The sequence below is a fragment of the Ammodytes marinus genome (assembly GCF_949987685.1).
Source record: "Ammodytes marinus genome assembly, chromosome: 16".
Classification (NCBI taxonomy): domain Eukaryota; kingdom Metazoa; phylum Chordata; class Actinopteri; order Uranoscopiformes; family Ammodytidae; genus Ammodytes; species Ammodytes marinus.
In genome coordinates, this window is record NC_137220.1 from 20,843,326 (window position 1) to 20,864,097 (window position 20,772).

A 20,772-nucleotide genomic window follows, 5' to 3' on the forward strand; every position below is an offset into this window, starting at 1 on the left:
GTGTGTGTGTGTGTGTGTCTGTGTGTGTGTGTGTGTGTCTGTGTGTGTGTGTGCGTATTACAGGTGGAGACCGCAGCAGTTTGGGTAGTTCCGGCAGTGTGACCAGCGTGCGGTCGTCGGGCAGCGGTCAGAGTGCCGGTAGTGCCACCACACACATCCTCCACGCACAGGCTGAGGGGGTTAAGGTACCACACACACACACACACACACACACACACACACACACACACACACACACACACACACACACACACACACACACACTGATGTAGTATTCCAAAATGTGCATATTAATTGTAACCACAAAAATCACAATAACCCTAACCCTGACCAAAGAGAACAATTATATTACTGTTTGAATGACAAAAGCATCTGCGGGAAATAACGTTTCCTTTAGAAAACACATTTTAGATTACATGTATTGGAATTTTTACTTACAACTCCTGTCAACTTGGTCAAGGTTGAAGTTGAAGTTATAACTAGTTTTTAAAAATATAAAGGGCTAGCTAATGTATTCAGGATGGAGCGGGTGTGGTTTGGTCAGATTTAATTGACAGCAACCCCCTAAACAGTCATCACATTTAGCTAAAATCCTAAATCCTGATTGGTGCACAGTAGTTATTTGCATTAAGCTTATTTTCAAATGGGTCCCACCCACTCAAAATTAGTAAGAATAGTGAAGAAAAGGCAAAAATATTGAGGAATCCCCCATATGAAATCATCAAACTATGTAACTGCTTCAAAACATTTTGTGTTCATCTCTCTTAGTAAGAGGCCATAAAGTTAAGGATCTGTTTACATCTTCCACTACAGATGCATAATGAATGAATTTGCAATTGTGTTTTCACAGTGCAGTTCCAGATTCCTATTTACCCTATAGTTAGTACTTAAGTACATAGCTCTTTCCAGGGTAATTCACTGTAGATAACTAGTCATTATAAGCTAATTATGCACTTGCTAAATAAAGCGTTACTGATGTAAACAAAGTCAATGACTCACTAAAAGAAACAACAGCACAAACATAAACATACAGACAGAAGACCAACTGGACAAATACTTGACTGTACGGCGTAATGACTGAACATGATTAGATTCATATACTATGGCCTTTGCAGTTCCCATATTGTACAGTATGGACATGGAGAACTCTACAGCAATGAGCATTAAAGCTGTCTCTATGCTTTAACATACTATTAGATACAAAGACATACGTACATAGATGCAGCGGCCACATAGGCTGGACATGTTCTTAGTCTAAAGACGTCTTCCAGGATGGTTATTTATTTACTCAGCAGGGCAGCCAGCCAGCTGCACATTTGCACCAAGCGTCCTGTGAAGAAACTGCAAGTGAGACACTTTTTTTAAAAACCCACTGAAACATCCACACAGCAAAATGAAACCCAGCAGCAGCTCCGACGGACTGATGGCATCTGTATCTTCTCTGCTTCTCTACCCATTCAATTCAATTCTCATCAGCGATAGTCACATTTTTTAAATTTCTCACACTGAAAGCTTCAGAACCCAGGTTTAAATGTGATCAATGTAGCAATAGTCAACCTACTGTGGTGTAACCTATCTGTGTTTTATTCCAGGCAGACTTTCCTAAAAAGATCAGTCCTTTTCCGAGATGATGAGTTAGTTTTAAAACTATGGGATTTGTGTACAGTAGGTGATACATTGAGACTGTATGATAAGGAAGTTGAGTTTTGCTGTTACAGACGTACTTGTTTTGGTATGACCAGTAGCATATGATGCTGCCTAAGCTAAACCTGACTTCATGCCTGTTAATGTGAATGTAAAAACTCATCGGTTCGAGCTACAATTTGGCTCATACAATTCTAAGGGAAGAAAGGAGGGGGGGAATATTTTTCTCTCTATCGTCTCTAAATGTAGAACTTGGAGCCGTTTTGCTAATTTGATGTTGCTGTATTTTTTTTTTTTTTTGCGGAGTTGTAACCAAATGGATAAAAACACTTTTGTAAGTCATTGTGGATAAAAGCATCAGCTCAATGTAATCATGTAATGGATTGCATTTGTGTTTGTGTATTTGCAGCTTCTCGCCACGGTCTTGTCCCAGTCCACCAAAGCCAAGGAGCATCTATTGGAGCAGTCCAAGTCTGTGGACCAGCCTGCAGGTAGGACAAGGGCCAGAAGAACACAGGGTGGTTCCTCCTTCAACCCAGATTCTGTGATTGAATTGTATGAGTTTACTTACTTTGTGACATAAACACACTGTAACTACAATTAATGCAAGTGTCAGGAAACCGGTGAGAAGGGGGGTTTTGAGGAAATGTTTTGAATACAAAGAATAAGATTAAAACCAGGAAGAGAGAGAGAGTCCGGTTAGAAAATTAAGAGTCATAATGTAATGGTGTATAAAAAAATATCATGTAGGGGAAGGTGGGGTGATTTGTGCAACTTTTTACTCAAAGTGATTTTAAAGTGAGGCCTTGACAGTTATGTCTCCAACTCAAATATGTACATATATTTCAGGATGTTGTGCATCCCTGGCAATAAAAACTTTGGATCTGGAATAAACTGTTTAAGAAATATAGCTTTCGGAAAAAAAGTTGTCTTGTCGCACAAATCACCCCACGTAGTGGGGTGATTTGTGCGTCATTGTGTCACAATGACAAAGTCACCATCATCATCTTTCTGGCCATCTGAACTCTCATCAGTGGTGTCGTTAAGTGGAATTGAGATGTCACTCTCTTCTGAGCTACTGTAGACAATCACTTTCTTTTGGTGACCAGCGTATACAGCCATGCCACTGGCACAACTCTCAGAAATGTACTTTGCACTAGTTGCTCCGTGCTTGTGGAACCAACTGCCACCTGACAAATGTGATTCCCCCTACATTTCTGCCTTTAAATCAAGGCTCAAAACCCATATGTACACCCTGGTGTTTCCTCCCCATTAACCTCTGCACTACTTACTTACCTCTGCACTACTATCTGTGTTTATGTGGATGTATGGGCTTTACGTCTTTTATTATGGTTATTGTTATTTTACCTTCTTTGTTTACCTACTGAATGCACTATGTACAGCACTTTGGACAGTGCAAACTGTCATAAATGTGCTTTTATAAATACATTTTACTTACTTACTTACTTATAACTCACCCAGGCCCTTGCGCACAAATCACCCCATCCCCAGAATTTTGGATAATAGGCATGATGCAGCAATTTAGGGTTGACATTGTGCTAATTATATAGACTCAAAGTGTAGCATACCAAAGCACTAAAACATGTGTCAAATGTTTTCAAACGTGTCTATAATTGTTCAGACACAATAATCAAAAAACCTTGATCATGGAAATTTTACTTTGAAAGGCAAAACACAGTTTTTTGAGCTTAAATGTGCTTATATCTTATTCCTTGTGTCTCCCTTCTTTACAGGATGAGTCAAATGGATGGCTCTTCTTAAATATGTGGTCAAATTTCCAATTTCTTCCACGGTTTTCTAGAAACAATGGGTTTTGCAACTTCCAAAATGCACAAATCACCCCACCTTCCCCTATATTTCTTCTACACACACACACACACACACACATATCTTGGCTTGTTTAATGGACAGATGGCCGAGGCTGAAGGAGGGAAGTGTAGAAGGCTCTGATTGGTTATATATCTTGGAAAGCAAGAATCTAATTGGTTCTTTATTAAAGCAATGAAGGAAACTGACCACAAGTCAGTTCGATGTAGAGGTTAGGTGTGAAGACTGAGGAACGGATGGCCAATGGTTTTTTCTCTCCCAGCAGGCCCTGCCAGTTCCTCTCGCACGTCGAGCCAATCGGGTTGCCCGCTCCACGAAGCGCCGCCTTACGAAGCCACGGCAACCAGGAAGGGGGAGGGGCAAGTCGAGGGGAAGGTAGGACAGTCGACAGTCCCCCCCAATTCACACACTCAGTCCTCTCTCTCTCTCCCGCTTTCATACCAACTCACACCAGTCACATACAGACAATCACCACCATCAACAGCTGAACGGCAGCACGATGAGAATGTAGCTTCCTCAGTCACCTCAACCACAACCCTCTCACTCTTCTACACACACACACACACACACACACACACACACAAACAGATTTTATATATATAAATCCATACACACACACACCAAGATGTCACAACGGTTTCTCGCGCAACTGGCCTCGTCCGTTCTGCGAGTGTTCGGATGCAGCCACGACACGGTGAGTGTGTGAATGAAGGATCACCGGCTTGATCTTGAAAGAGTCTTGGAACCAGAAATCTTGTGATTTAGTGTGTGTGTGTGTGTGTGTCAGAAAGAGAGTGAGTATTGTCCTTCTCTTGTTTATCTGCTACCTGCTATCCCATCGTTATTCGCTACTTTTATTTGCAGCTTCTTTTCTTCCATTGCGGTAATTTTCCTCCTTTGCAGAGATAACTGTCTCTCAATTGATGGTTGTTACGTGTACCTCAGGCAAACTAACATTAGATATCAGTGTGTGTGTGTGTGTGTGTGTGTGTGTGTGTGTGTGTGTGTGTGTGTGTGTGTGTGTGTGTGTGTGTGTACTGGCAGGTGCCCAGCACTGTGCATGTCGTGGGAGGACTAGCTTGGCATAGAAAGCGTGAAATCTGAACTTAAACCATGTACAGTAATATGTTATTTATTGTAGTGTATGTGTGTGTGCTTGTATATACATGTGTGGGCCCACATTTAAGCTCATGTCTCATTGTATGATAATTTTTGGCTTGATAAACCAATGAGCATATTTAAGAAGCAGGTGGTCGTGGTGGTTTTGTGTGCTTTGCTTGTCTACAGTGTGTGTGCGTGTGTGTGTGTGTGTGTGTGTGTGTGTGTGTGTGCGTGCGTGCGTGCGTGCGTGTGTGTGTGTGCGTGCGTCCGGCGTGCGCGTTGGTGAGTGTCATGTAAGCCATGTTCTCACGGCCATCTGTTAGCTGCAGTCCTCTCATTCATCAGCATCATCCTAATATTTCCCTCAGCAGGGTACAGCGGATGATGCAAGACTGTAGGTAAAAACCAATTGGCCTTGAGTGACAGTGGAGGAGGAAGAGGTGGGGAAGGAAGAGAAGGAGAAGTAGTAGGAGGAAGAGGCTCTTTCGGGGAAAGATAAAGGAGAGGAGAGAAAGAATAGACAAGACAGGATGGAGAAACAGAGAGGGGATGAAGGACTGTAAAGAGAAACAGAGTTGTGATGAGGTCTTGCCCTCCTGTAGCTCAGTTCTCTACTGTTGCTCATTAGCATAGAGTATTACATCACAGAAAGTCAGCTATTTTGATATTGATATTAGTGGTCCTATATAGATGGGTTGTACCAGCTATTCATATGCCAATAACTCATTTACATGTGAAATCCTTTATCAGTTCTCCATAACTACTTGCTGGTTTTAGACTAGAAGTTTACTAAATCTGTTTGCACCATTAAGAACCATGAGTGTCTTAGCTAGTAAATATATTAGTAATGTGTCACTGTCAATTCCAGCTAGGAATCAGTAGTAGGGCTGTCCAGTCAAAAGCAATCAACTTGGTCAACAAAACGTCACTTTTGCATCACGAGCTGCGACATAACACCCAAACATATCAGCTTTTACATATTTGGTTAAACCCTTTTTAAATGGTTGTGTTTCATGCTTATCTTGTTTGAATGTTCCTTGTAATGTGTTAAATGCTGACAACTAAGAAGCTGAAACGCGTTGGCCTGACAGGATAGATGGTCTTTGTACTACAAGTGTCTCTTAGGAATTCTTGCCTTCACCATAGATCTCTTTATGAAGTGGGCAACTAGCCAGTGAACATATTGGATCATCTAGCATCTTAAGAGTCAAATATTAACCTCAGGAGTCGATCGAGAAAAACAAGTTAAAAGGTAGCTAATATTGGACCTAGATCTCATTTGTAAATTAGCATCTGTTTGCTAACTAGTTCACCTTATCAACATAGACGGTGATATGTCAATAGAAAATATGCTATAGCAGGTTTAAGTTGGATACTATGTAGGCCCTTCTTTTCTTAATCTAATTTAATGTTATGCTAACTGATTTTAGCATTTGGTTAATATTTGCTATTTGAAAATATACTGAACTCACCAGTTTAAATTGTCATCTTAATTAAATGTCATCATGTGCCAGGTTTCTCATCATATTTCTATTTTACTCTTCATGTTATAGCAAGCTAACAGTCGTTTTGTCAGTTGGATCAGATAGCTACACAACAGTCACACCTGGCAGTTTGTCGGTGTAAATTGCATGTTTGGCAATTTATCGCTACAAAATAACTCGTATGGTGCAACCCTTTTTTAATCTCTAAAAAACAGTAACAGCATAGTTTGGCTAAGTTGCTATTATACTGTATAGCAGCTACATGTATGTAGCATCTAGAATAAAAAAGTATAGACATTAAAATACACAGGGAATGTGTGCATTTAGGTTCAACCATTGAAGCTCAACTACAGACATAGAAGAAAAAATGACTTTAAGAGTAGTGAGACTATAGTGCTGCAGTGTCTAAACTGTGGCCCTTATTTGGCTCTACTTGTCCCTGTTGAAAAAAGTGGCTGTTGAAGAGGCCGACACGGAGCCAGTGACAGAATGCCCCCTGTTTCTCTCCCCCGTAGAGCTCAGAGGCCGTTGTCCAATGGCTGAGCGACTTTCAGCTGCAGGTCTACGCTCCAAACTTCCTGGGCGCTGGGTATGACTTGCCCACCATTAGCCGAATGACCCCGGAGGTAAGGCCCCATGAACCCCTTTACCCCTGAACCCCAGAGAGGCCGCAGGCACTTCCAAGGGCTGCAGTGGAAACAAGTCTGCACGACTTTGATTTGTTTTCCAGTTTCATGTTTCCAAGATGCATGTATATCCATTTATTTAAAAAAAAAAATATCTCAACTGAGCACAATAAAACCAGTCAACTAAACCGAACCCTTTTCCTTCCCCCTGCCAAACCTGTCCCTGTTCAACCGTCTGCCTCTCACCCTTGACCTGCATCTGTCTCTTACCTGTTAAAAGCCTGCGAGTCTCATGGCTCTCACCAACCTGTTTTGCAAAAACAATTTTTTTGAGCTGCATTATGGGAAATGTAGGATCCATTGACCCAGCTTGACCCATAATAGGGTCTAAACGTCAGAATCACTCAGCCTCTGCTACTTTGATTCCGACCAGACTTCTTTTAATCTGTCTCCTGTGAGCCCCAAAGCTTAATGGACATGCTGTGTTAAATTAGTGGATAGCCCCTTTAACCTGATCTTTTTTGTTTTGTATAATAAAACGTTCACATTATAAAAATACATTGTATTTTTTATGTAAATGCACCACACAAGTTTCTAAAACATACATTCATAAACAGTCAGAGTTAAGTCTCACTTTCAAAATGGAGCTAAAGAATAGAAGAATAAGTTCACTATATCCACACAACCTTCTGACCCTGCCATTACCATTCACTACTGTTGCTGCTGCCTGTTCTGAGGACCTAGACTGGTGCTCTCTGCCATGTTTCACCTACATACAAATAATTTACAGCATATATAAATTATTTGTATTATGTACTGACACTCCAGTGCTGTGCATGCTGAATGAATCAGAGCTGAGCCAAAAAGGGTTTTGTTATGTGTGATATGTTGAAGAATCCTGGCCACTTCTACTGTATGTTTGTATCGCATCTGCATACAATCCATGAGTTTTACAAACAAGTGTGGTAGTGAGCGAGCGTGTGTGTGTGTGTGTGTGCGAGTGTACCTATGTGTGTGCTTGTGATTGTTCGTGTAGCCTATGTTTGTTACGGTCTTGTGAGTCTACAACAACTACCACTAAAATACACAGAAACAAAACAACAGAGACGATGACAGTATGATGCACTGTAGTTCAAAATAAGTCTTCACAGTATAGTTTTTTTGTATTCACTTAATTTATATTTAAGTATGAGCATGTTTACTTATGAAAGGAATAATGAGTTGAAATGATATCACATAAATGAATATATATATATATACAGTCAAGTGCGAAAGTTTGTGAACCCCTTGAACATTTTGGAATTTTATTTATTTTTACCATTAATAATTCATTTTTATCAATACCAGTATTTTTTATATGAAATAGCAGGTGTTTGTTTATCAATTCAACATTTTTATTTCCCAGAAATAAATTGTTAAAACAGATAAAACAAATTATTTGACAAATGTTGTATGATCAAAAGTTTGTGAACCCTAAGCTGCATTGCTTAAATCGAGCAAGTAAACACAATCAGATGGGCCAAATGAAGTCATGAAATGGACCAATGTAGTGAGAGATCTTTAGGGAAGAAATTGGGTGGCACTAGATACAACAGAGATAACACCAGGTCAGTTTAGGCTCACCAAAGTGAACCCATACAGGTCAGACATGCTAAAAGGGAACCCAATCTCTGAGGATCTCAGGAATAGAGTTGTGATGCTGCACATTTGTCTGGGGACAGCTATAAATTATTTTTTTTAAAGTTTGAGCTCCATCGGTCCACCGTGAGGCAAATCATCTACAAATGGAGAGCTTTAAGAGTGACTGAACATCTGCCTAGAAGTGGACTTCCTTCAAAAATATCCACAAGCGCCACAAGATAAGTGATTTTTCAGGTAAAAGCCAACCCAAACATTACATCTAGTGATTTGCAGACCTCTCGTGCAGCATCTGGGACAGATGTGCATGGTTCCACAATAAGAAGAAAACTCAGTCAACATGGCTTTCATGGGATGGTTGCTGAAGAAGCCTCTGCTCTCAAAAAAGAACAAAACTGTTTGTCACAACTTTGCCAGAGAGCACCTGGAGATACCTGAAGTCTTATTCTGTGGACAGATTAGTCCAAAATTGAACTGTTTGGTCATAACCAAAACCGCCATGTTTGGGCAAAAACGCAATTCTGCCTACCACCTACAGAACCTTCTCCCAAGTGAATAATGGTGGTTTCAAATTGTCTGCAAATCTCCAGATGTAATGTTTGGGTTGGCTTTTACCTGAAAAATCACTTTTCTTGTGGCGCTTGAGGATATTTTTGAAGGAAGTCCACTTCTAGGCAGATGTTAAGTCACTCTTAAAGCTCTCCATTTGTAGATGATTTGCCTCACGGTGGACCGATTGAGCTCAAATTTTTTTTATGAATTTATAACTGTCCCCAGACAAATGTGCAACATCAAAACTCTATTCCTGAGATCCTCTGAGATTTGTTTCCCTTTTAGCATGTCTGACCTGTATGGGTTCACTTTGGTGAGCCTAAACTGACCTGGTTTTATCTCTGTTTTATCTAGTGCCACCCAATTTCTTTCCTAAAGATCTCTCATTACATTGGTCTATTTCATCAACCAATTTGGCCCATCTGATTGTGTCAACCTGCTCGATTTAAGCAATGCAGCTTAGGGTTCACAAACTTTTGCACATACAACATTCGTCAAATAATTTGTTTTATCTGTTTTAACAATTGATTTCTGGAAAAGAAAAATGTTGAATTGATAAACAAACATCTGTTATTTCATATAAAAAATACTGGTATTGATAAAAATGAATTAATAATGGTTAAAATAAATAAAATTCCAAAAGGCTCAAGGGGTTCACAAACTTTCGCACTTGACTGTATATTCTTTCAGATGCTTCCTTTTCACTGCAGACATTTTCTTTTTCTTGCTTTTCTTGTGATTTTGAGACATTTACATTTCTGCTCACTTCCTTCTCCTCATCTGGCAGAAGCTTTTCATCAGAAGTCACGGCTGTCACTTGTTTCTTTGTGTTGCAATTTTTCCTTGTGCGTTGTATCCTTGTGCGTTTCTGTGTGTGTGTGTGTGTGTGTGTGTGTGTGTGTGTGTGTGTGTGTGTGTGTGTGTGTGTGTGTCTGATAGAGAAAGAGAGCTTGCCGGAGTCTTGGGGAGATTTCTATTCACTTAGTGGAGGAAAAGCATGAACTTGCCCCTGCTGTATCTTACTTGCATGTGTGTGTGTTTGATTGTGTGTGCAGGATCTGACAGCTATTGGAATATCTAAACCAGGTCACAGAAAGAAGATGACATCAGAGATCAACAAGCTCAGTGTCACCGAGTGGCTGCCTGATCAGATGCCTGTGAGTAAAATTCAACACGAACAAAAGGACCATGGTTGGGATCTGTTTTAAAAGGCAAGCTACAAGTGTCTGCCTGCCCGGTGACCCGTCATGTTTCTGCTGTTCCTATAGGCCAATCTAGGGGAGTGGCTGTCTGCTATTGGTCTAAACCAGTACCACCAGGTGTTGGTGCAAAACGGTTACGAGAATATCGAATTCATCACCGACATCACCTGGGAGGACCTGCAGGAAATAGGCATCACTAAACTGGGTAACACATACAGATATACTTTGTTTACATCATAACGTTATTTTTCACATTACACATATTGTTGCATTAAGCACATATTCCTAGACTTATTTATTTCACCTGTTTCTATTCAATAAAGTATTTCTGGTTCTGACTACAGCGATAGCAGAAGTATCCCCTTTGATGAATCAAAGGGTGCATCTGACAATGTCTGCCATCAAAATTAGGCACCAATAATTTATGCAAGGATGTTGCAAGGGTATTGACCTACACTACATTAGCCAAGATGATAAAACCAGGGTAGACCCAGGGTTAAAAAATGATCAACGCCAAGCATTTATATGTACCGAATGAACCCTGTCCCTGTACCACATTAATACAATATTGTGTTCAAATTGTGTCATATGGAGCAACCAAAACTGACAAAGTAAAACAATTTATAATTGAAAAAAGGATTATCATTTTCCTTCAACATCCAGTTGGTATGTTACTTTAAACATCTTTTACCGGACCGTTTTGCTTTTCAACAAAACATTTTCCAACTGCATCCAATAATTGATCTATTCCCTATTTTCCCCCACATAACATTTTTACATTTGGGTATTTGATGAAGACATAGGAGATGGACATGAAGATATATGTACGTAGAAGTCATGCAGATAGAAATTCTTTGCTGTACTTGATTCTGTATAAATGAAAAAGAAAGGTTATTCCTATCTTCAACGTTCCAGGCCACCAGAAGAAGCTGATGCTTGCGGTGAAGCGTCTGGCCGAAATGCAGCGCGGCGCGGACGGGCCCGGCTCCCTCAGAAAGAAACCCCCACCACTCACACAGCAGCAGGAAGCAATGTCGCTGGACAGCCCGCCTCCAGACGGTGAGCCAGCAGAAGATAAACCATACACTTTTTAATGAGGTTAAATCTACTGTAGTGTTGGCATGCCTTATCTCATCAGATCTCTCGGTGATTCAAATGTTCCCCCATAAAGTTTTATTTCTGCGCAGTCATAACCTCCTGTCTGATTTAAGATTAATATCCCTATTAATATTGAGGCTTTATTTTCTCTTCTGGCTCTCCAGAGGTCATGTCTCCGAAGATGATCACCTTCCAGGACAGCGAGTTGAGCCCTGAGCTGCAGAGCGCCATGACCCAGCAGGGGCCGGAGGCGGGCAAAGCCCAGCGAACACGCAGCCTCAGCAAAGACCACGATGAGGTCATTACCGGAGGAGGAGGAGGAGGAGGAGGAGGGGGTACGGGGCCACCGAAGAAGGAGGCGCGGACTATGAGGCAGCAGAGCAGCCAGGGCAGCAACACTTCTTCTCACAGAGGCAGCGTGTCATCTCAAGGCAAACACCGACACTCCCACTCCCAGCCGGCGCCTCCCTACACGCCCCCCCACACTCCAACCAAGACCAGGACCTCCTCTTCCTCCTCCTCCTCTGCCTCTTCCTCCGTCCAGAGCGCCACCGCCTCTCCGCAGACCAAACGCAGGCCATCCCCGCAGTTCATCCAGGGGGAGAGGCCTCAGTCGCCACGATCCAACCCGCCGCAGTCTCCCACCCAGCGCGGAGCTCCGTGCGCCCAGCCCCAGCACCAGCCCCAGCAACAGCAGCCTCAAGTCCAGGCTCCGCAGCACCAGGGACAGCCGCAGACGCAGCCCATGGAGGTTAGCATCTTAAATAAAACTTTGACGGGTCTTAAAAAAAATAGTTGCTAACTTGTCCCAAGCTGTAGGAACCCTGTATAAGTAAACTACAAGTTTAATAGTCTATTTCAATCCCAAAGTCTAATTTTTTCTTCTTTTCTTTTTTGACCAGCAGCCAGCGGTCCCGCTCCTCTGCCTCCCGCCGGAGGCCCAGCCAGAAGAGGGGGACGGAGCAGAGGCTTCTGCGCTCCAGAAGAAATGCGCTCACAGCCTGAACCGCAACGCCGTGTCAGATGGAGAGTGTGACGAGAGGGTGGAAGGAGGGAACAGAGGAGGAGGAGAGAGAGAAGCGGAGTCGGCTGGAGGTCTTGGCTCCGCTCTGGTCGTCAGGGGCGATGGAGTTAAATACGCTACGGTGAGCCACCGGGTCAGCCGCAGCCACTCGCAGCGCAACCAGGAGAAGATGGCCGCCAACCGCAACCACACGGCCCTGCGCCAGAAGAAGAAGGGCCCGCCCCCCACGCCACCTAAACGCTCCAGCTCCGCCATCTCCAACTCCAACTCCAACCTGACGGAAGGCAACGCACAGCCGGCCGCGCTCGCCATCACGGGGGGAATGCTGGACGTGCCTTACCACCAGCAGCGGCGGGCCAGCGACCTGGGGGTGTCCTTGGAGAAGGCCGTGGTGGAGACGAGCAGCGTCGGCAGCGTGAGGAGCATCGCCGCCATGTTGGAGATGTCTTCTATAGGGGGAGGAGCCAAAGGCATAGCGCTGCAGAGGAATTTCCTGCAGGTATTAGAGAAACGAGAGAACTCTTGGTATTAGTCATTGTAAAAAAAAACAAATGTATATATGTACAGGTCCGTCTAAACAAAAGGAAAATCTGCATAACACTAAAGCAGTGTCACATGCCCTGATCAATTGATTGCATCTCAGAAGTTATTTTTGACTGGCCTTATCAAGTATTCTTTTTTGTAGATACTGAATTTAGATTTTCATGAGCTGTGAGATGTAATCATCTAATTTAAAGCAGAACAGGCCTGCAATGTTTCACTTTCACATGCGTCATGAATCTAAAATATTTGAAACTTTTTACTTTTTTAATTAAATTACAAACAGAAAACAATTTAAATTTCCATGAAACAACATCTATTTTTTTAGATGCTTTTCCAAAATGTAAAATACACACGTTTATTACTTCATTCAATGAGCTTAAGCATGATTAACTGATTGTATGGTCGTGTGTTTTTTTTAATGTTTACCAGGTGGGCAAAACACGGGATGCCATTGGTCTTGACGGTGAGGTGGTGAACCGACGTCGCACCATTAGCGGCCCCGTGAGCGAGCTGGTGGCGGCCGCCAGACGCGAGCAACCGACTCCCTCCCCCTTCCCGTCTCCCTCCGTCCAGCCTGAGAGCTCTTCCCCTCCTCCGGTCAACTCCTCCTCCCCACAGCCCCCGTCCTCACCACACCCCAGCTCTGGAGGCAGCGGCAGCTCCTCAGAGAACCTGCCCTTTGCAGAGGAGGGAAGCCTGACCATCCGCCGCCAGGGTCGAGGAGAAGGAGAAGGAGAAGGACAGGTAGATATCTATTCATATGTTTGTCTATCTATCTATCTATCTATCTATCTATCTATCTATCTATCTATCTATCTATCTATCTATCTATCTATCTATCTATCTATCTATCTATCTATCTATCTATCTATCTATCTATCTATCTATCTATCTATCTATCTATCTATCTATCTATCTATCTATCTATCTATCTATCTATCTATCTATCTATCTATATCTATGTATCAACATTATCTATTCATGTAACGCAATGTGCTAAAATTAAGTGTGCTCTAATGTCATAAAAGTCCATAGTGAAGTTTATGTGTTCTGCAAGCTTTACATGTGCTATCCATTTATCTTGTCAATGTTTTTGAATGTTTGTGCAACAATGACCCCTTGTCACGAATGTATGAATTTTCCGTTAGTGTGTATTTTGTGTTTGTCTGCAGGGCGACGGCGGCGAGGGTCCCCCCGAGGGGGACGGGGGCTACACGCAGGAGGACATCTCCAGGGTGGAGGCCACGGTGACCCTGAAGAGACGGCCGCGCGGCTCCAAGCCCCACCCCAACGGCTCAGACTTCACCCTGCAGGAGTCCAACACCGTCAAGCGCCGGCCCAAGAGCCGCGACAAGGAGCCCGAGGGCTACGCAGACAACATGGCCGCGGCTAACGGAGAGCAGCCCAACACCACACAGCCGCTGCCCTACCAGAACGGCATGGCCACCGTCAAACGCCGCCCGGTGTCGGATACCGGAGTGACAGAGCAGCCACAGCCGCAGCCTCAACTCCAGCCACAACATCAACCGCCATCGCAACCGCAACCACAACCTCAACCTCAACCGCAAGTGACTGCTGCCCCTCGCAGGGACAGTGTGGACAAAGGAGCTCCAGTGGTCAATGAAGGAGGCCCAGTGAGAAAACCAAAGCCTCCAGTCTCCCCAAAGCCCATTGTGGCACAGATAAAGAGACAGGGAGGCCCACTGACTCCCCCACAGCCAGTCTCCAACAAGAGAGTTCCCCTGCCGGGCCCCGGGACACCTGGAAGCCCAGGTACTCGCTGTGTGTATCATTGTGTGATGAGGATCGGGGTCCTAATTTTAATATTTGCTGGGAAAAGGCTCAATAGGCTAGTGTTAATAAAGAGGGGAAACATGATGATATCTCAGTTACTGAAAGTAACACATGGTAACACAATTCTGTTGTCACAAGGCATGATGATGCCTTTAAGGTCACCTATTATGCAAAATTCACTTTTTCATGTTTTATCAACATTGGTGTCTAGTGACTCCCAAAATATGAAAAAAAACAACCCTCTCTCGTTTTCCTTTTCCACCTCCACCTTTCTGAAAACCTGCAGTCAGATTTGTCTTCCCTTATGACATCATAAGGGGGGAAGCCACGCCGCCCATTACCAACCAAACTTATCACTACCTCCTCCTGTGATAAGCACACGGTGGACATATGGTCATCTTTTATTTAGTTTCTTGATCAACAATTTCAATAAATAATATTTGAAACAAGTAATTCTCTCTCTCTCTCTCTCTCCGATTCTGTAGGCGAAGGAAAGAAGATTCCTCCGCCCGTCTCGCCCAAGCCGACGCCCCCGCCCACGGCGCCCAAACCGGCCAAGCTCATCCACTCCCTGACCAGCCCCGCCTCCCCCAACCCGCCCCACGCCGCGCTCAAGCAGCAGCACTCTGCCGTGGCCCGACAGACCAGCTCGCCCCCTTCCTTCCCCCCGTCCACCATCCCCGGCCCACCCAACGCCAAGCCCCTGAGCCCGTCTCCACCCAGCCCCCGCACCCCCCAGACCCCCACCACACCCCAGACGCCCGCCACACCCAGCCCCACTCCGCCGCCTGTCAAACCCCCTCGCTCCTCCATCGGGGGCGTGTCTGTGGACTGCGGAATGACGGGAGGCGGGGTCACCACGCCGGTCGCCTCGACAACGCCGGACTTCGGAGTGGATTCATTGGTCCATCAGAAGCTAGAGGAGACGAGCGCCTCGCTGGCAGCCGCTCTGCAGGCCGTGGAGGATAAGATCCTGCGCCAGGAGGAGTAAGAGATAGAAACAGCACTCAAACAGTTCACATACACACTGACTCATATACTGTGCTGCTAACACCAACACACTTCACACTTAACTAGGGCTGCTCGATTATGGCAACAATAATGGTTGCGTGATGAGTTTGATTGATATTGAAATTGTATTTATCTGACACGATAATATGAAATATATTGGTCAAAACATACACTGACTTTGGTAATATCATGCTTTTAGTTAAAAAAAAATGATGTACTGTAAAAGCTGCGTTTTTAACAGGGATTTTCATTGAATTTAAATATAGTTCAAGTGTTAACTAAACCATGACTTGGCTCAAAGGCTTGACCTGACTCAGATACATCTAGTAAAAGTCGACGAAATTCCATTTGGGGTTTTACACCACATGTTAAGTTTTTTCTTTTCAATTAACATTTGAAGTTTACCTTCTGTTGATCAATTGCTTCTGTGTGTGTGTGTGTGTGTGTGTGTGTGTGTGTGTGTGTGTGTGTGTGTGTGTGTGTGTGTGTGTGTGTCCGCCCGTTCAGCTCCGTTTCCGAGCAGAAGACCACTGTTAGCATCCTGGACGACATCGGCAGCATGTTCGACGACCTGGCCGACCAGCTGGACGCCATGTTGGAGTAACCGTAGAGACCAAATCGGCGTGTCTCCACGACTAGGCTGTGTTAAAGGACTGACTCAGATGGCACAATGGGCAACAACATGCCTACTCTAGCTCTCTCTCTCTCTCTCTCTCTCTCTCTCTCTCTCTCTCTCTCTCTCCTCCTCTTCACCCTTATCTCTCTCTGTCATCCAAACCGTCGCTGCTTTGAAAAAAAAAAACTCTCCTCTTCTTCTTCTTCTTCTCCTCTCTTGCCGCTGTCAATGAAAAACGATGATGGAGCAGCCGCTGCCGCATGCGTGGACAGACATGTGGCAGACACCTTGTAAGAATGATGAATGGATTACAAGAGAGAGATGGACACTGTAAGAGATATGGTAAATACAAAAAAAAGGACCAAAAAGGGGTGATGTGAAGAGGAAAGAAAAGAAAAAAAGAAGAATCATAAGATGGAGAGATGACTAAGAGCTACAAAATGGAGGAGACTGCAATCAAAAACGTGTGGGTCTTTTCAGAACCCCATGTGGACTCTCGAGGCTTTCGTGTCGAACAAATAAACTAAACCAGTTGAGAAAAGCCAACTGTGTAATGAATCATAGTATGGTATGTGTACATTCTAAGCATGGAGAGTTTATATCTACTGAAAAAAAAAAGTCCTGCATTAGCACAGTAATATATAATATAACGATAAATATGAATCTCTATTGCGCTTTGGTTTGATGTCTTGGTTCTCTGTGTGAAATGGTGACCTCTGGTGTTGTGACCACGTAAATTACTTGATGGAAAGATTTTTATCCGTGACCAAAACGAGACTATTTAGCTCCTGGTGTGCATGTGGATGTGCGTGTGTGTGTGTGTGTGTGTGTGTGTGTGTGTGTGTGTGTGTGTATGTATGTGTGTGTGTTGGAGAGACAGAGTAATAGGGACAGTGTGGTGACTGATGTGTGTGTATGTGAGCTTATACGGATAGTCGAGATTTTCAGGATGGAGTTTAGTTTCCTGCACTGGCTGCGTTCATACACTCCGCTACATCCTCATAATCACCCTCAACATGCACACACACACATACACACTTAGGAGAAGCACAATGACTCATGCAGCCAGCTTGCACACACACAGACACACACACACACACACTAGAGCCTGCACAATATAAAATTCAAATGAGAGTACAGGGAGGAAGATGCAGGAAGGCTACAGTAGGTTGAGTGAAAGCAGATGTTAAGTGTTGGGGATAACGTATTTGAAAAGTTTTGGAGAAGGATTTCAGGATGTGGGTAAAGGGCTATGGATATGCCCCTCCATGCATCCTATTTTAAGACCCTAAATAATCAAATGTACCTATAAGATCCATAATTAATGAGTGGACCAAGAATTCCTATGAATGTTGTTTTTCTCACCAGATAACAAAAAGTAAATTTCAACGGTAGCAAATCCTTTTCCAGACAACTCAGTGGACATCCACACTCTTATCTGTCATCCCACACACTCGCCCTAACCACCCATTCCCCGTGTTGCCATGACAATCTACATCATCACCCTCAACGTCATCATCGGCATCACCATGGTTACTACTACACGAGTGTGTTGCCATGACAGCGTGTTCATGGGATTTTTTTTTTTTATGTGCTAAGATGCAGCGAGTGGCTGTAGGGCTCTGTGAAGCTGGATGGTTTGTGTATAGGGGGCACTCCAGGGATTTAATAATGCACCCACATAAAGCAATTGGATCCTACACTTCCCATAATGCAATACAGTAGTGTGTTTCATTAGACTTTACCCGGTGAACACCCATGTCTTTGAAACTCCATGGGCTCAGATTGTAGCGCAGGCATTCAGCTATACATTTGAACTTGCTGAAATAACCCTGATGACATCAATATGACATCATCAGGTTTATGACAAAACTCCTAAATTGCCGCTTTACAATTTGCAATTACAATTTGCAACTGTTTCACCACACGTTTAGAGTTGTTAACCAGGACCGTCTTCTTGACTGGAATTGTTGGAGTGTCACTTTAAGCTCCTCAAACCAGCTGGAAACTGCATCGAGAGAGGTGCCACCACGCTCAATATTCCATTAGCCTCTCGGCCCATTCAGAAAATCATGGCAGCCACACTGCTTATATAAATGAACAAGAATTCAGAGAATAGTTGTGGTATTTAAATTATGATAACATAGAAATTATATATATATGGAAATTTGAAACAAAAAAAGAAGTGTATTTATGATGTGTGTGTCATCCTGAAGACTATTTTTAAAAGTAAACAGATCTAATCTGAGTGTTGAGTCCGTTTTGCTTCTCCATGCTTCAGTGGTCCGAGCTGATGAATCATTGTAGGATACCATGTCGGGATATTTCAAGGAAGTGTTTATTTTTTATTTTTGTGTATATGTGTTCAGATGTGGCGATGTGTATAATACAAGCAATTCTTGTTGTTCAGTTTTTTGATTTTGTTTTTGTATCATTTTAAATGCAATGTTCAATTTTGTTAGTTTTTTTTCTTTGAAACATGTGCCTTGCTTTGTGAATTTGGTCTGACTACAATACAGTGGATGGGTATATACAATATATGGGGATCAATTGCTTGTTCTGTTTTGTTTGTTATTTGATGCCATCATAAAAAAAGAATGCTAACCCCCACCATCAACAATGAGATGTGTTTTTCCTAACATTAAATCATCCAATTACCATTTACCACATGTGACATTTTGCATTAGAAATGAACCCAATTAGTCTTCATTTGTCCTGGAGTCTTCTTCAACTGATTGGACAGTAAGATAATAGCCTCGTTTGAGTAGGAGCCGTCTTGCTCAGACCTGCGCAATTATGTCGCGCGTCTATGCTGTGCGCTCAGCAAGATGTGCGTCATAATAGCGCAGGTCTGAGCAAGACGGCTCCTACTCAAACGAGGCTATTAACGTCATAATCCAATAAAAGAGCAAGATTTGGGCCACTTCACAAAATGTATTCACCTGCAACATCTGGGTCTCCTAAATTAGCTGAAGGATACATTTGCTATTTTATCATAACATTAAAGGTTGTAAAGTAATAGTTCAACATTTTGGAAAATGTGCACTAGTACTTTCTTCGTAAAAGCCAGAATAAAAGATTGATACCACGTTACATGTCTGTAGTCAATAGTAAACAGTGAAGCTACAGCCAGCAGCCAGTTATCTTATTCCGCATATAATCCAGAAACTAGGGAAAGAGCTAGCCAGCTCACACACTCAAAGTTGTATAATAGGTGGAAAATAATAATTACAATGACATTTTGTTGTTTAATAGTATAGTACCTTTAGACAGAGCCAGGTTTGCTCTCTTTGTGCTAAGGTAGGCTACAACCAGCATCTGCTAGCTTTGTATATTTCGTACAGATAGGAGAGTGGTATCAATTTTCTTTTCTAACTGCAAGGAAGTGAACAAATGTCCATGATTTCCTTTAATGCTGTTCATGGCTTGTTACATTGGACTTTTACTACTTTTAAATGTAGATTAATATATCTGAATGATCTTAAATCTGGTGGGTAGGTAAGATTTTCAAATTGGTACCAGGTACCAAATTGTTCAGATTTTTCCAGCCTGATGTTTTGTAGCACACGAATGCATGGGAACATACATTATAATTTCATCTTCCCCAGAAGACACTCATGAGGATGTGCAAAGGTCAAAGGTCAGCTCTGGTTCTCACATGCTTCAGTGTCCTACAGCCTGATGGTGTTGCTTCATAAACCCAGCTCTGTCATGTCAAAGCAACCATTACCCTTCCCTTCTCCTTCCTTTGGTCACATGCTGGTCCACTTTCATGTCCGAGGCATTACTCAAAAGTGTGTTTCGGCGTTTGTGGGGTTAGGCTACTAAAGGTGAAATTAAAAAACTAAAAAAAGCAAAACAAAAAAAAACCATTCAGATGGTCAAATATGTCATGGAGCAAAACGTACTGTTCATTTTTTTTTTCGACAAAAGAAAAAGCCAAGCTGTTTTGATTTGATTTTCCGCCTGTGCTTATCTGAACGGATACCGGACTGCCAGGTGTCTCCTCTGCTCTGCAGTGACTGTACATGAATGCTTGAGAGAGGCCGTGAATGTGTGTGTGTTATGTGTTGCTCTGCTATTGACTGTATGAAACCAGTGTGTGAGTGTGTGTGTTGTAGTGACTGGACAGTGGTGTGCTTGCAGTGACTGCATCTTATGGCCATCTGCTCTGAATAAATAAATGTTCTATACAAACTCCTCTGTGTTGTGATATGAACTTTGTATTTTCTAAGGTTCTCCTCTAGGGGGCAACAAATGGCTACACTATAGCACTTACATTTGGAACAATCCCAGAGGCCTTTTTAGGCAGGTGGTAGTTTACACAATGTGCTGGATTAAAGAGAAGATGTTTGTACTGTGAATATGAAGCTACACCTTGCAGTAAATTAGCTTAGCATAGCATAAAGACTAGAAAGAAACAGGGAGATACAGTTAGCCTGAGAAATGAGTGAAGTAGTCATGTAAGTAGCATCTTGATCAATATGCTAGCTGTTTCAGTAAGTAGACCTTCTTTTAAAAGTCACCTATTATGTAAAATGCCCTTTTTCTAACATTATGGGGTCCCAGAGTGACTGGACTCCCAAAGAAC

General features: G+C 43.0%; 1 protein-coding gene across 1 annotated transcript in view; it reads left to right on the forward strand.

Moving 5' to 3' along the window:
• The window catches only part of caskin1 (CASK interacting protein 1), a gene marked incomplete at its 5' end in the record, with an annotated part of 88,864 nt that extends 72,529 nt beyond the window's left edge, over positions 1 to 16,335 (forward strand). Inside the window, 13 exons of the mRNA XM_080044537.1 lie at positions 64 to 185; positions 2,054 to 2,135; positions 3,758 to 3,867; positions 6,593 to 6,703; positions 9,949 to 10,050; positions 10,162 to 10,300; positions 11,011 to 11,154; positions 11,358 to 11,896; positions 12,099 to 12,716; positions 13,190 to 13,504; positions 13,909 to 14,533; positions 15,040 to 15,541; positions 16,073 to 16,335. Of these exons, the coding sequence (XP_079900663.1) occupies positions 64 to 185; positions 2,054 to 2,135; positions 3,758 to 3,867; positions 6,593 to 6,703; positions 9,949 to 10,050; positions 10,162 to 10,300; positions 11,011 to 11,154; positions 11,358 to 11,896; positions 12,099 to 12,716; positions 13,190 to 13,504; positions 13,909 to 14,533; positions 15,040 to 15,541; positions 16,073 to 16,169 (3,506 nt within the window). The 3' untranslated portion in view covers positions 16,170 to 16,335. The remainder of the gene's footprint in view (positions 1 to 63; positions 186 to 2,053; positions 2,136 to 3,757; positions 3,868 to 6,592; positions 6,704 to 9,948; positions 10,051 to 10,161; positions 10,301 to 11,010; positions 11,155 to 11,357; positions 11,897 to 12,098; positions 12,717 to 13,189; positions 13,505 to 13,908; positions 14,534 to 15,039; positions 15,542 to 16,072) is intronic.
• Positions 16,336 to 20,772: the final 4,437 nt, after the last annotated feature.